General features: G+C 41.4%; 1 protein-coding gene across 7 annotated transcripts in view; it reads left to right on the top strand.

The window, feature by feature from the left end:
- The first annotated feature begins 7,726 nt into the window (after nucleotides 1-7,726).
- CEP95 (centrosomal protein 95) overlaps nucleotides 7,727-14,651 on the top strand; it is a 29,499-nt gene continuing 22,574 nt past the window's right edge. For 6 of the 7 annotated variants that reach the window (XM_038372131.2, XM_038372127.2, XM_038372126.2 and 3 more), the window contains exons 1-3: nucleotides 7,727-7,867; nucleotides 10,004-10,132; nucleotides 12,496-12,603. In XM_038372131.2, the coding sequence (XP_038228059.1) occupies nucleotides 7,846-7,867; nucleotides 10,004-10,132; nucleotides 12,496-12,603 (259 nt within the window). In that variant the 5' untranslated portion in view covers nucleotides 7,727-7,845. Of the gene's footprint in view, nucleotides 7,868-8,084; nucleotides 8,230-10,003; nucleotides 10,133-12,495; nucleotides 12,604-14,651 lie in introns of those variants that run through there. The other variant, XM_038372124.2, reaches the window with a different exon arrangement.

Below are 14,651 nucleotides of genomic sequence, written 5' to 3'. Positions count from 1 at the left end.
AAATGTTTGTACCATTAGCTAACTATTGTAAAGTGCTTTGCATAAAAGTGCTATATAAAAAAAACCTTAATAATTAACTTTTTTTGTTCTACAAATAAAAGCACACAACTCATATTTTAATATGAGTAGTCTTACCTTTCGAATGCAATGGATGTGCTCTCTCTCCCCTGCCGCAGCAGCCCCTGAGCTGGGGCTGGGAAGGAGAGGGTCTCTCCCCTGCCACAGCAGCCACAGGGCTGAGGCTGGGAAGGTTGGCCATCTCTCCCCAGAAGCCGCAACCCTGGAGCTGGGGAAAGTCGCCTCTTTCTCTGGCCACCACAGCCCTGCACGTCCCAAATTCCCTGCACCCTCTCTTCTGACCCCACTGCCTCCTCCCACCTACCTCCTATTCCCCGCAAGGCCAGCACCTCACCTTACATGTGTGTCTTCTCCAGGGTCCAGGCACCTAATTAGTGGAGCCACGCCTGTACGGCTCCACTAATTAGGTGGGTGGCCCCTCATTCTCTCGTGTGTGGCCACCCAGGCACACACCTTAGAGGGAACTATCCATGGACCACCTGAATGGAGCTCAGTGGTCTGTAGATCACAGTTTGAGAAATTTGATCTAACCAAAATCTCTCTTGCTGCACAGTAAGACTATTACTTCTTGTCCTACCTTCAGTGGCCATGGAGAACAGTTGTTCATGGTCCTCTTTATAACAGCCCTTTAGCATATTTCAAGCTGGTTATCAGGTTCCTCTGTCAGTCTTCTTTTCTCAAGAATAAACATACCCAGGTTTTTTTAACTTTTCCTCACAGGTCAGGTTTTTTAAACGTTTTTATAATTTTTATTGCTCTCCTCTAGACTTTCTCCAATTTATCCACATCTTTCCCAAAGTTTGGTATCCAGAATTAGGCACACTACTCCCGCTGAGGCCTCACCATTGCCGAGTAGAGCAGGACAATTACCTCCTGTGTCTTACCTACAACACTCTTTTTAATATGCCACAGAATTATATCAGCCTTTTTTCTAACCGCATCACATTGTTGAAATGTTCAATTTGTGATCCCTTATAACCCCAGCAGATCCTTTTCAGTAGTACTACTACCTAGCCAGTTATTTCCTATTTTGTAGTTGTGCATTTAATTTTTCCTTCCTAAGTGAAGTATTTGCACTTGTCTTTATTGAATTTCATCTTGTTGATTTCAGACCAATTCTCCAATTTGTCGAAGAAGTTTTGAATCCTAATCCTGTCCTCCAGACTGCTTGCAACTTCTCCCATCTTAGTGTCATCTGCAAATTTTATAAGCATACTCTCTATTCTATTATCCAAGTCATTAATTCAAATAATTAATAGCATAGGACCCAGGACTGACCCCTGTGGGACTCCACTAAATATGCCCACCCAGTTTGACAGAAACTACTCTGAGTATGGTCTTTCAACCAGTTGTGCACCCACTATGTAGTAATTTCATCTAGACTATTTACCATTAAATTACCTCATGTTTCACTACAGATTACATCTGCCCTATTTTCAGAAATTCTTCCATCATTGCTTTAGCATCTGCTGATGCCCAGTCTTCTCTAGAGCTGCCATTGCTGTTAGGAATGGTGGAGCTGCAGCACCCATACTAAACTAATAATGAGAGAATTTCTGAGATTTCTCATTGTAGATAGGAAATGCCAAACAGACACAGAGTAGCAAGTGGCCAAGAGTTTTGGATCAAATACACCCCAAAAGTAGGCTGGGATTTTAAAGTGCCCAAATCCCACTGAAATTAATTGCCTGATCACAAATAATTGGAATTGCTGGAATAATTTTCCTTACAAGAAAAATACAGAGCATAAATACACATAGCCCTGTATATTTTTTTAGATTGTTGTCCAGTGTTCAGGCATTTTCAGAATTTATGAATATTAAGATAACTGTGATTGTAAATGGTTACTAGCTGTATCCTTCCAACTCCCCTAACAGAATTAATATACCAGTTCAAAAGTCATAAAAAGTGCACTAGTGCACAGAAGTGCATATGGGTTTTAAAAACGCACACTGTACATTCCTCTCTAGTCTTTTGTTTGTTGGAGCCCTTTAATCATATCACTACCTTTTCTATGGTCCTGTACACTCTAGACATTTTCAACCATTATTACTATTTTAAAACAAAATTAAACATTGCTTGTGAAGATAACTTTGAGACTGTAACCCCTGCTTGCAGACTGATTGAAACAATAATGCTGAAAAGTGTGAATTGCTCCATTGATCTCAAAGGCCCTTCATTTCAAATGGGTCTTAACCTTCAAGCCTGTTATGATAGAATTTAAATAATAATATTGTTAATTATTTCACTGCTGATCATGGTACCCAGTCTATATACTTGTTCAATATACATATATGTTCCAATCATATAATTTAAAAGGACCTTTTACAAGGGAGGAAAGCTGGTTTAGGAAAAGGATGGTTTTATGATGAATGTGTTGGGTTGGAATACGTGAGATGTGGGTTTACTTCCTGGTTCTATGACAGACTTCCTTTTCCACATTTAATTAATCTCTTAGTCTTTCTGTACCTCAGTTTCCTTATCTGTAAAATATAGCTAATAATACTTTCCTACTTCCTAGGTGTGTTTCAAGGATAAATTAATGTATGTGACATTGTTAGGATAACAGCATGATCAGCACTATAAAATAAGATAAGAATGACCATACTGGGTCAGACCAATGATCCATCTAGCCCAGTATCCTGTCTGCTGACAGTGGCCAATGCCAAGTGCTTCAGAGGGAATGAATAGAACAGGCAATCAAAGAGTGATTCATTCCCTGTCGTCCACTCCCAGCTTGTGTCAAAAGAAGCTAGGGACACTTAGAGAGTATGGTGTTGAATCCCTGACCATCCTGGCTAATAGCCATTGATGGACCTATCCTCCACTGACTTAACTAGTTGTTTTTCAACCTTGTTATAATTTTGACCTTCACAACATACCTGGTAGTGAGTTTCACACGTTGACTGTGCGTTGTGTGAAGAAGTACTTCCTTTTGTTTTAAACCTGGTGTCCATTAATTTAATTGGGTGACCCCCCTGTAGCTCTTCCGTTATGTGAAGGAGCAAATAACATTTCCTTATTCATTTTCTCCACACCAGTCAAGATTTTATAAACCGCTATCATATCCCCTCTTAGTCATCTCTTTTCCAAGATGAAAAGACCCAGTCTTTTTAATCTCTCCTCATACAGAAGCTGTTCCATACCCCTAATCATTTTTGTTGCCTTTCTCTTACCTTTCCCAAGTCTAATATATCTTTTTTTGAGATGGGGCGACCAGACTGGCATGCAGTATTCAAAATGTGGGCATAGCCTGCCAGGGGCGGCTCTACCAATTTTGCCACCCCAAGCAGTCATTGCTGAATTGCTGCCACCGCAACAGTGGCAGAGCTGCTGTCGAATTGCCAATGCAGGACACAGACTGCCACCCCATTCTGAATGCCACCCCAAGCACCTGCTTGGAAAGCTGGTGCCTGGAGCCAGCTCTGTAACCTGGATTTATACAGAGGCATTGTATTTTTGTCTTATTACCTATCCCTTTCCTAATGGTTCCTCATATTATCTTTTTTTGTCTGGATTACCATATAATCTAGGTTTCAGAGTAGCAGCCGTGTTAGTCTGTATTCGCAAAAAGAAAAGGAGTACTTGTGGCACCTTAGCGACTAACAAATTTATTAGAGCATAAGCTTTCGTGAGCTACAGCATCCAATGAAGTGAGCTGTAGCTCACGAAAGCTTATGCTCTAATAAATTTGTTAGTCTCTAAGGTGCCACAAGTACTCCTTTTCTTTTTGCATATAATCTAGGAGCCCCAGCTATGAATCAGGACTGCATTGTGCTAGCTGCTGTACAAAGAACAAAAAGATGGTTCCTTCCTCAAGGAGTTTACAAAAAAGCCATATTAGATGCAATATTTGAATAAGCAAAGATTTTTGATTTTTCCTTTACTCCTTCCTGCTTTATGCTAAGTGGTCTGATGTATTAATTTACCAATTAAGTCATGGTTTTATGGAGGTCTCTCAATCTCCTACTTGCTTATATTGAAACCCAGATTTTGTACCAGTTTCAATATAATTGGCTTTCTGGTTTGCATCTCCCTGCCATTTCAATGCTCTCATAGCAATAATTACAGGTTTCAGAGTAGCAGCCGTGTTACTTGCGCTACATTGATGACATCTTCATCATCTGGACCCATGGAAAAGAAGCTCTTGAGGAATTCCACCATGATTTCAACAATTTCCATCCCACCATCAACCTCAGCCTGGACCAGTCCACACAAGAGATCCACTTCCTGGACACTACGGTGCTAATAAGCGATGGTCACATAAACACCACCCTATATCGGAAACCTACTGACCGCTATTCCTACCTACATGCCTCTAGCTTTCATCCAGATCATACCACTCGATCCATTGTCTACAGCCAAGCGCTACGATATAACCGCATTTGCTCCAACCCCTCAGACAGAGACAAACACCTACAAGATCTCTATCATGCATTCCTACAACTACAATACCCACCTGCTGAAGTGAAGAAACAGATTGACAGAGCCAGAAGAGTACCCAGAAGTCACCTACTACAGGACAGGCCCAACAAAGAAAACAACAGAACGCCACTAGCCATCACCTTCAGCCCCCAACTAAAACCTCTCCAACGCATCATCAAGGATCTACAATCTATCCTGAAGGACGAGCCATCGCTCTCTCAGATCTTGGGAGACAGACCAGTCCTTGCTTACAGACAGCCCCCCAATCTGAAGCAAATACTCACCAGCAACCACACACCACACAACAGAACCACTAACCCAGGAACCTATCCTTGCAACAAAGCCCGTTGCCAACTCTGTCCACATATCTATTCAGGGGATACCATCATAGGGCCTAATCACATCAGCCACACTATCAGAGGCTCGTTCACCTGCGCATCTACCAATGTGATATATACCATCATGTGCCAGCAATGCCCCTCTGCCATGTACATTGGCCAAACTGGACAGTCTCTACGTAAAAGAATGAATGGACACAAATCAGACGTCAAGAATTAGAACATTCAAAAACCAGTTGGAGAACACTTCAATCTCTCTGGTCACTCGATCACAGACCTAAGAGTGGCTATACTTCAACAAAAAAGCTTCAAAAACAGACTCCAAGGAGAGACTGCTGAATTGGAATTAATTTGCAAACTGGATACAATTAATTTAGGCTTGAATAGAGACTGGGAATGGATGAGTCATTACACAAAGTAAAACTATTTCCCCATGGTATTTCTCCCTCCCACCCCACCCCCCACTGTTCCTCTGATATTCTTGTTAACTGCTGGAATTAGCCTACCTGCTTGTCACCATGAAAGGTTTTCCTCCTTTCCCCCCCTGCTGTTGGTGATGGCTTATCTTAAGTGATCACTCTCCTTACAGTGTGTATGATAAACCCATTGTTTCATGTTCTCTGTGCGTGTGTATATAAATCTCTCCTCTGTTTTTTCCACCAAATGCATCCGATGAAGTGAGCTGTAGCTCACGAAAGCTTATGCTCTAATAAATTTGTTAGTCTCTAAGGTGCCACAAGTACTCCTTTTCTTATAGCAATAATTGAGATCCCAAATGCCTTTGTCTTTAGCCTGTTTTAAGCACCATACATTATGTGTATTTGGGATTTTAATGAATGGGGCACTCCAAATTCTGGTGTGGCATGGTTTGATGTAATATGGGATTTTGAAAACCCTTAGCCACTGGTTAATTGGTAAACAAATGTGTTTAGGCCTTAGGTAAACAAATGCGTGGATGTCTCTGCATGGACAAAGCTGGAAACCTCGGGAACAGCAGTCAAGAGAGGTAAGTGTCAGCAGGCAAAATCTCTCAAGCTTTTTCCTGCAGTGATAAGAGTGCCCAACATTCCTACATGCTAGAACAAGTTTTCCTTCCAAGATCAGAAACTTCCTTATGCTGCCTTATCTTCTCAAGCACTCCTGAAGCTCCTGCCCCCTTTAATCCCAACCCTCTACTCTCAAAAAAAGCTTCTTAAACTAAATCCTTTATTGGCAAAATCCTCCCAGCATTCCCTAGGACGAATCTGACTGACTAAATCAATTACCAGAGCTCTCTCATTTCCCCCCTCCCGCCCCAATACCTCATACCTGCCTTCTCCTCACCTGAATTTGGCCGTGAAGGCCTGAACCTATTAATCTTACATAATACTCTACTTCAGAGTGATTAGACACAGTATGTCTTTAGCACAATCTGTAGAACTGTTTTTCTTATGCTTTTCTATTGTTATGTTATTCTGAGTCAACATATAGGACTTTTCATATCACACTGTGATTATGCATTATTGACCTGTAAAATGATTATTGTTGCTTTATACATAGGACATAGCTACTGCTTCAAAGAGTTTAGAGTGAAAATAGACAATGGACATAGGAAAGAGGAAGGAACAAAAACAGCGAGATGGAGCATGATGTTTATTACAGAGGTGGTTTTTTTTGTTTTTTTTTTGGAGCTAGAGCAATTGGAAGGAGTAAGAATTTGTGTTCCACCTGTTTAACATTTCTGAGGACAGGACTAACAGTTCCACTCACACCATGGGGTGGAGGAGACCCATGTCTCTCTCCAGGGGGTGTCCCCCATGAAACACCTGTGTGGTTCTCCCTGTGGGCACTAGCATACCTTGCATTGCTGTCTCTTGGGGCAGGTGCTAGTGCTCATCCCTCTGATATGACCCTGTTAGTTTCTCCTGGAGGCTTCCTGTGAGTGCTGGGATACCCACATTGCTCTCCCCAGGGTGTTCCCTGTGGGCAGTAGGGAGTCAGGTTGCCATTTGTCCATGTTTTCACAGAAGCATCCCTTTTTTTTTTTTGAGGTATCTGTCCTGAGAAATCTGTAAGGGTGCTCAGTACACCCCCTGCCAATTGTCTAATTTTATGGGCCCAGGATCATCCTGGGTGTCCCATTTTTTTGTACCTCAAAGATGGCAACCCTGTCGAGGGCACCCGTGTTACTCTGTCTAGGGTGGGGGTGTTTTCTATGGGTGCTGGGACACCCACGTCCCTCTCCCGGGAGGGGGTGGGGAGGAAAAAAGCTTCTCTGGGACACTATTGTTGCTCCTCCTCATTGGGTTTGCTTGTGCATGCCAGGACTTCCCCTATTACTCTCCACAGTGTGTGTGTGGGGGGGGGAGATCCTATAGTTATTGCATTGCCTGAGCTCTGCCCAGTGAGAAGGGTCCCACGTGAGACCCCCCCATCACTCTCGTGGGGTGGGGGGGTCCCACGTGAGACCCCCCCATCACTCTCGTGGGGTGGGGGGGGTCCCACGTGAGACCCCCCCATCACTCTCGTGGGGTGGGGGGTCCCACGCTGCATTCCTCTACGGGTTTACTCCCGTAGAGTCCGACCATGTAATTAACAGCCCCAATTTAAAACCACCCGTGGGGGGAGGGGAGGTTGGCCAGCATCACGTGACCCAACATAAAGCGCTCCTTCGCGCGCGTCACTTAGCGGCGTCGTAGGATCCGCCCCCTCGCAGTTTCTATAGCGACCGGAGCCGACGCGGCGGCTAAATAACGATAAACGTAATCGATGTTTAAAAAAACCCGAAACGGTGAAAACATCAGCGAGGCCGGATAGAAAATTAAAAAAAAAAAAAAAATCAAACCCGCTAAAAGTATGAAAAACGGCAGAAGCCCAGCCAGAAGCCCCGCCCCTTCCGGCTCCAGCGTGACCATCGGTGCGGAGGGAGCGCTGACGCGCTATTTAAATATTCTGGAAGGGGGAGGGGAGCCGGCGCGGTCTGTGTTCGCCAGTTGGGAGTTTCGGCTTCGCGTCCCAGTGAACCATGGGCAGCCCTGAGGAGAGAGGTGGGGGGGTGTAGAAGGGAGCCCCATGGGCGGGGCGGGGGGCTCTTGGGGGAGACGGGGTGTGTGGTGGCGGGGGGGGGGAGGGATGTGGGACTCGCCCTGTCCCCCCCCCCCCATCTACTTACCTGGCCCTTTTCACCGTAATAGTTGGCTCCTTACTGCTGCCTTTCAGCCCTGTGAGGTACTGTCAACAGTGTACAATCAGATTAAGAGACTTGCCCAGGGTTACGGAGTGAGGCTGAGGTGGGACGTGAACCCTGGTCTCGGGAGTCCCAGGCTAGGGCCCTGTGTTATCGCCCATCCTTCCTAGCCCGTCCGTATATGTGGGCTGTGTGTGTAGGAGCCACTGTCTCATTGCTGTGGTAGGTTTTAGAGCTGGGGTGAGTAGCTACTATTTATTCTGGAAAGCTGCATGGGGCAAGGGAGCGGAAGGAATGGCTTATGTAACAGGGAGGCCTCCCAACTTGTCTTCAAAGTTAAGTTTACTTAAAAAATTAAGTAGAGCAGTAAATATCCACCACCTGCCTCTGGTCCTGGCTCCATGCTGGGCTAGGTGGGGGTTGTCTTTTCTCCTGTCTGAGCAATGTTTGGTGAGGGCAATACCTATAATCTTTCTTGCCCTATGTCCCAAAACGAAGTGGCTCCTTTTCTTGTGTTATGACTTAATTACAGCCTCTGAGGCTTTCTCTTTGGTGAGCGATCCCCAGGTGCCCTCAGTTAACATGTTAATACTGAAAATGAAACAAGTTATTGGGCCATAGCTTAAAGACTAATAAACAACCAAGAAGTATTCTTTAATTTCCTGATGTTGAATGCATGTGAAAATGAAACCTGAGGGCAAATCTTTTGGGGGGCAAACGTGGCCACACCAGCGAGGGGAGGAGAAAATCACTTCAGGACACCAACCAGCAGGTTCTTGCAGCTCTAGCAAAAATTTGCTTTCCTTACTACGATTTCCTGAACTTTCTGTTTCATCCACTCTATCCTCTTAATAGTTAAAAACTATTGGGTGATGCAGAAAACCTTTTGTGTGTTGGGGCAGAAAAGAGGAATATGTGTGTGGTAGCGCCGCTGGCAGGGGAGGCAGTTAACTCGTCTCTCTGGACCACTGATCGGCATACCAGCAAACTTCTGCCCTTCTTCCCATGCTGGACATCTTGCTGTCCCAAGTGACTGCCCTTAAGTTAAAGCTAGCCTTGCTTCTTCTCTGCTCATTTGTACACTTCCCCTCCATTCTCCCTTTCTCTTCTTCCTTGATGTGACTGGAAGGCTGCACACTTACTGCATTTCGCATCAGGGTCTGTTGGTTGGGACCTGCTAGTCTGCTCCCTTCCTCAAAGTTGGATGAAAATCAAACTACCCAATTTTCACAATACAACAGCTGCTACAGCCCAAGTCCCATCTATGTTCTAATATCCCATCTCCATCTGTATACTAAAAAAATCCTTTTAATATTTATGTAAACAATAATTCTTTCTATATGTTGGCACAACATGAAAAAAATTACATATAATTACTTGGTGTATTAGGCCAGTAGACGAAGATTGTCCTGCACTCTTTGATGTGATGTTTGCAATGTATGGATTGTGCTGGGATTGGGGAAAATGAACATTATTGGCAGCTTTTGCTCTGTGGCTTCTGAAGGGATAATACAAAAAACTGGCCTGATCCATTAAGCACTCTGGACACATCTATCCTTAAAATTAATGGGAATTCTGTATGTGGATGGCTTGCAGGATCATTGCCATAAACTTCAGATCTCTAATAGAAAGAAACAAATTCTTATATTGTTTAATCAATAACGATAGAATATTTTGAATTGTCATATCAAGGGTCATATTATACTTAATTGTCCTTCTTTATTGTTCTGCCCAAATATCAAAGAATACACAGTTTTCCATAATGAAAAACAATTTGGGTGACACAGGGGGCTGTCTTTCACTCCTGTCTTTTGCTCCCACAAGTACATAAATAATTTCTTTAGCCTTTAATAGGCATAAAAAGACACTTTCTACTTGCAAAACTTGTTACATGAGCCTTTAGCTGATTGTCTCCCTTCATCGTACTGTACAGAGACAGGGTTTTGTATTTATTTTCTAGCTAAATCATTTACATGTTTTAACATTTTTTTAATAGACTGGGTTGATGTCGCCAATGATCTTCTTATGAAATGTCATATAAATCTGCATGTGACAAAGCTCACAGAATGTGGTGCTAATGTATTTGTTGGACTTTATGAGTCAATCTTGGGAGAAAAAGTACCAGGTAGGAACAGAGATCCTATATCATTACTTATGTCTATGGTGGCTTTCTTCGTTTCTATAAATGCAAACATATAAATAAACATAATGGTAGTAGGAGAAGAATTATTAATTTCTCAAGTTCCAATAACCCATTTTCAAAAGTAAAATCACAAAGTAAACCCAGGCCAGTAGAATACATGTTGTGCACAGCTGGTAAACATACTGTGTAGCTTAACATTCAAACAAACAGGTTTGAAAAATCTAGTGCAAACGAGATTGGTGTACTCTTTAAATGTTCCTAAACTACTCAAGTGAGGCCTTGTCTGCAGTAGGATTTAAAGGTGTGATGGTAGCACATGCTATCTGTGTTTTAAAGTTTAGTATGGACAAGGCACGCTGCCTCTAAACCATACTAATCTGGTTAAAAACTTCAGCAGCTTAGTATATAGTAAGATAAGTCTACACAGGAAAAAAAAGAATTGTTAACTCAAGTTAGCTAACTTGAGTAAAATAGCAGTGGAGACACTTTAACTTGGCTTGTATCTGGGGTTAGCAGCTCAAATTCAACTCCAGGCTCCCCTCTTGCCTTTAACTCAAACAGCTAACCCAAGTTACAAGCAAAGTTACCATGTCACTGTTGTTTTAATGAAAGTTACCTAACCTGAGTAAAGAATGTTTTGCTGTCAAAAAGACAGACCCTTAAAAGCCTTATACCATGGACTTTCAAAAATGTTAAAGATGTTTTAATACACCTCTTATCCTATTCTAGACAAAGCTGCTGTAGTGCTAGAATTTGGGAATGAAGTTGCTAGGTGGAAGGTACCAGCAGGACAGCTGTCTATTACAAAAACAAATATGTATCATCTTGTTCAATTCTGTTCTACTGACCTTCTGTGATATAAGCCTCCTATCATGAATTTTATTACAAGATTCAGGTGGGATCATGTTACAAACGATTCCTCTCTCCCCTCCCAAATTTCATGCTTATAACAGAAGTTTTTCTTAAACCAGAGCAATGGAAAAATTACTGTAGTGTGGGGCTGTTGGCATTGCTCTACTTTCTATATTGGATGCATTTTATAACACTAATCCCAAACATAGCCAAGGTTCATTGGTATTTGGTAATTTGCCATACCAGTACCAGTTTGGTAGAACCATTAGTTTTGGAAGAATTTAAGCTTTCATGTTGTTTTGTTTTAAGTTGCTTATCCGTTCTTTATTGATGTGAAAAAAACATAATGAATGTGACTCAATGCAGTGTTGATGTGGGCCATCTCTACTGTAGGGCTCTTGCTGGCGTAGCAATGTAGTTACGGTTGTGGGCTTTTAGCCATTTTTCTTTGCCAACAAGAGCCCTAATGTAGACAGTGTTTTTGCTGGTATAGCTTATTTTGCTTGCTGCTGAACTGTTATCATCTATATTGGTAAAGCACTCTTTTTGTTGTTTGTTTGTCAGTATGAGCTGGGGTTACATTAGCTATACCAGCAAACCATCCTCTACTGATGAACCTTTTCTAGTGTAGACTAGGCCTTGAAGGGCCTACAGACAGGCTAAAACGATAGCTCTGAAAAGTAAGAACTGGTCCAGTTCATCTGAATGGAATGCTAATGCTGAATCTTATCCTATTCTATTCAAATGTTTAGAATTACATATCTAGAATGTGTGATTTTTTTCAAAAGCACTAAACCTCTGCCAAACTCCTGTTCAGATCAATGATAAAACTCCCATTGACTGCACTGGCAGCAGAACTAAGCCAGTGCTGAGCAATTTTGTATGTAAACCTTTCTTTACACTGGGGTAAACTACAAGTGTTTTGGGAATGTCCAGACTAGCTTTTACAAAGGTGTTAACTGCTTTAACTGGCAATCAAATTTGAGGTTAAAAAAACATCTTAATGAAGACATGCTCTGAAGTCTGTTAATCCAAAGTAATTTTAAAGTGTTTAAAAACTGGTTCATGTAACACCATTGCTGGTATAGTACAGAAGAGAGAGAGACCTTAAACAAAATACAACAAACTCTAGTCAAGATCTCAAAATTTAAATTTTTTGTTTTCCCATTGTACTAAAAGCTGTGAGAAAAATACTACTTTATTCAGTTTTATCTTCTAAGTCAAGTTTCAAAACTGAATGCACATGCATGTGAATTATAACCAGTGGCTCTTTATCTGTTTATGTATTTGAGTGCACGCTCTGTGCTTATTTGCAGTAACCATTGAATTGTTTTCCTATGACAAAATGACAATTGGGTTTCTTACTTTACACAATCTTTGCATTTAACTTCATTGCAAATAAACAAGAAACAATTAGGCCACTTTTAGGGCCTACACAGAACATTATTCTCTTCAAGTAGGCTGTAGTATGATGTAATGCTTCTTCTTTGTAGATTTCATAGCCTCTCCCAAAAGCCAAGAGGATGATGCACATAATGTGCAAGCAGTAATAGATTCTCTGGCATTGGACTACTTGCAGGTCAGCTTGTCTCACGTCACTGGTGAGTACTTACAGTCATGGTCAACAGAAGTGAGGAGTATACATGTGTGATTGAAAAATACCCAAGACCTTACTTTCAACTTACTTTTTATAAGCAAGGATCTGATCTTTCAGAGTACGTTTCCATATCTGCATGCAAAATTGTGCATGTGCAATGAGTTATGCCCAAAAATAGTCTTGGTCTGAAAACTGGGCCATCAATTTAGAGAAGAAGCAAATAACTAAAAAATTAGATTAAAGCACCTAATTGGATTTCATATGTACTGTATTGCAGTGTGGATCGTCGTAAATCAGCGTTGAGGTTATTTTTTTTTACCTTGAAGCTACCAGTTGGATTGAGACACTGCAGACATCTAATTACACCTACTGTAATATATAGCAGTTTTTATCTTGTTTTCTGCATCAAGTCACACACTTCCACTCAGCTGGAACAATGTTGTGGTTGGCAGTGTCAGGCTGTATGAAAAGAGTCTTTGCCCTTCTCACCTTGGAAACAGTAGAAAAAGCCTTGAATGTGTGCTTGGGGGTATAATTGCCATACTTGGCAACAGAGGGAAAACACATTGTGGTGGTAAACACTTGGATTCGAACAGATACTTAAAAACAGACAAGGCAAGATGAACTGTCTAGCTAACGGGTAGTTGTGTATGTTTGAATCTGTTCAAAATATCAATATTTGTAGTAATTCAAGTGAGAAATAGCCAATATGGTCTCAATTTTATTTAATTTAAAATTGATTTTAATTGGATGTTGTCAAAGTAGTTAATATATTTGCTATGACATTCATGTTACAATGTGAATTTTTATAATAGTTATTTAGATATTTTAATTGTCTAAATTGAAATCCCAGGGTTTTTTGAGACCTTCCATTTTTAAGCCTGTCATTTAATCTTACTTGAAATGAGTCCCAATTTAAGAATTTTTTTATTCAATAATCACAGGTTTCAGAGTAGCAGCCGTGTTAGTCTGTATTCGCAAAAAGAAAAGGAGTACTTGTGGCACCTTAGACTAACAAATTTATTAGAGCATAAGCTTTCGTGAGCTACAGCTCACTTCATCGGATGCATTTGGTGGAAAAAATCTCTCCTCTGTTTTTTCCACCAAATGCATCCGATGAAGTGAGCTGTAGCTCACGAAAGCTTATGCTCTAATAAATTTGTTAGTCTCTAAGGTGCCACAAGTACTCCTTTTCTTTTATTCAATAATGTATCTTGAAATAAAAACCAGGTCAATCTCATAACAGTAACAGTGCTAACAAACATCTGCAGTGAAATACTGAGGGAATAGTTCAAATTCTGGTTGCAATTATACGTTAATACCCATCTGGATATTTGGCTTGCTCTGAAGATTGCAGTATTGCTTGTGACTTTTTGTAAATAATTGGAGAGTATCTAAGTCCCCTGAAACTTGAGCCTACACAGTGATTATCAGTTTTGTGCTGGCTGGGACATGTATGTATACGTTGAAGACTTGGGTTTTTAGGGGCTTCTACTCTGGCTAGCGAAGACCAATAGTATCATATAAATAATTGATTCCCTAAAAAGGGAGGATGGAACCTTTCTCCTCCTAACAGCATCTCTTGCTGACTGGTAGGTATGTCTACAGAGTATTGCTGACATTTTTGAAAGACTCCTACATCCTGCCTTCCCAGCTAATAGTTGGTTTTTGCAGTAGCAGGCATGTATGAGAATCCTACCAAGTTCCCCAACGACCTTCATTAGTTTCATATTGACTATAATTCTATCTGCTGAACCAGCTATAAAGTGTAGGCAAAGATCTCAACAGCCTACTCTAGCAGATTTTTACTCTGTAGAAACTGGATGAACTGCTAATGTGACTTTCACTAGACTAAGTATGCAGCGTGTAATATTGATGTCTAGTATGCTCCATGAAAGCTGATGAAAAGTGTCAGTGAGGTTAGGCTTTGAATTGTTGGAACAGAAAATGTACATTTCAGGATGTTTGCCACCTACATTAAAATATGTTGCAGAAATAAACATCCAACAGTGACCCAAACATATAACTCCAGCTAAATTTCTTCTGAGTTAT

This window comes from Dermochelys coriacea, chromosome 14 (assembly GCF_009764565.3).
Source record: "Dermochelys coriacea isolate rDerCor1 chromosome 14, rDerCor1.pri.v4, whole genome shotgun sequence".
Classification (NCBI taxonomy): Eukaryota; Metazoa; Chordata; order Testudines; family Dermochelyidae; genus Dermochelys; species Dermochelys coriacea.
This window is presented reverse-complemented; position numbering and strand designations above follow the sequence as displayed.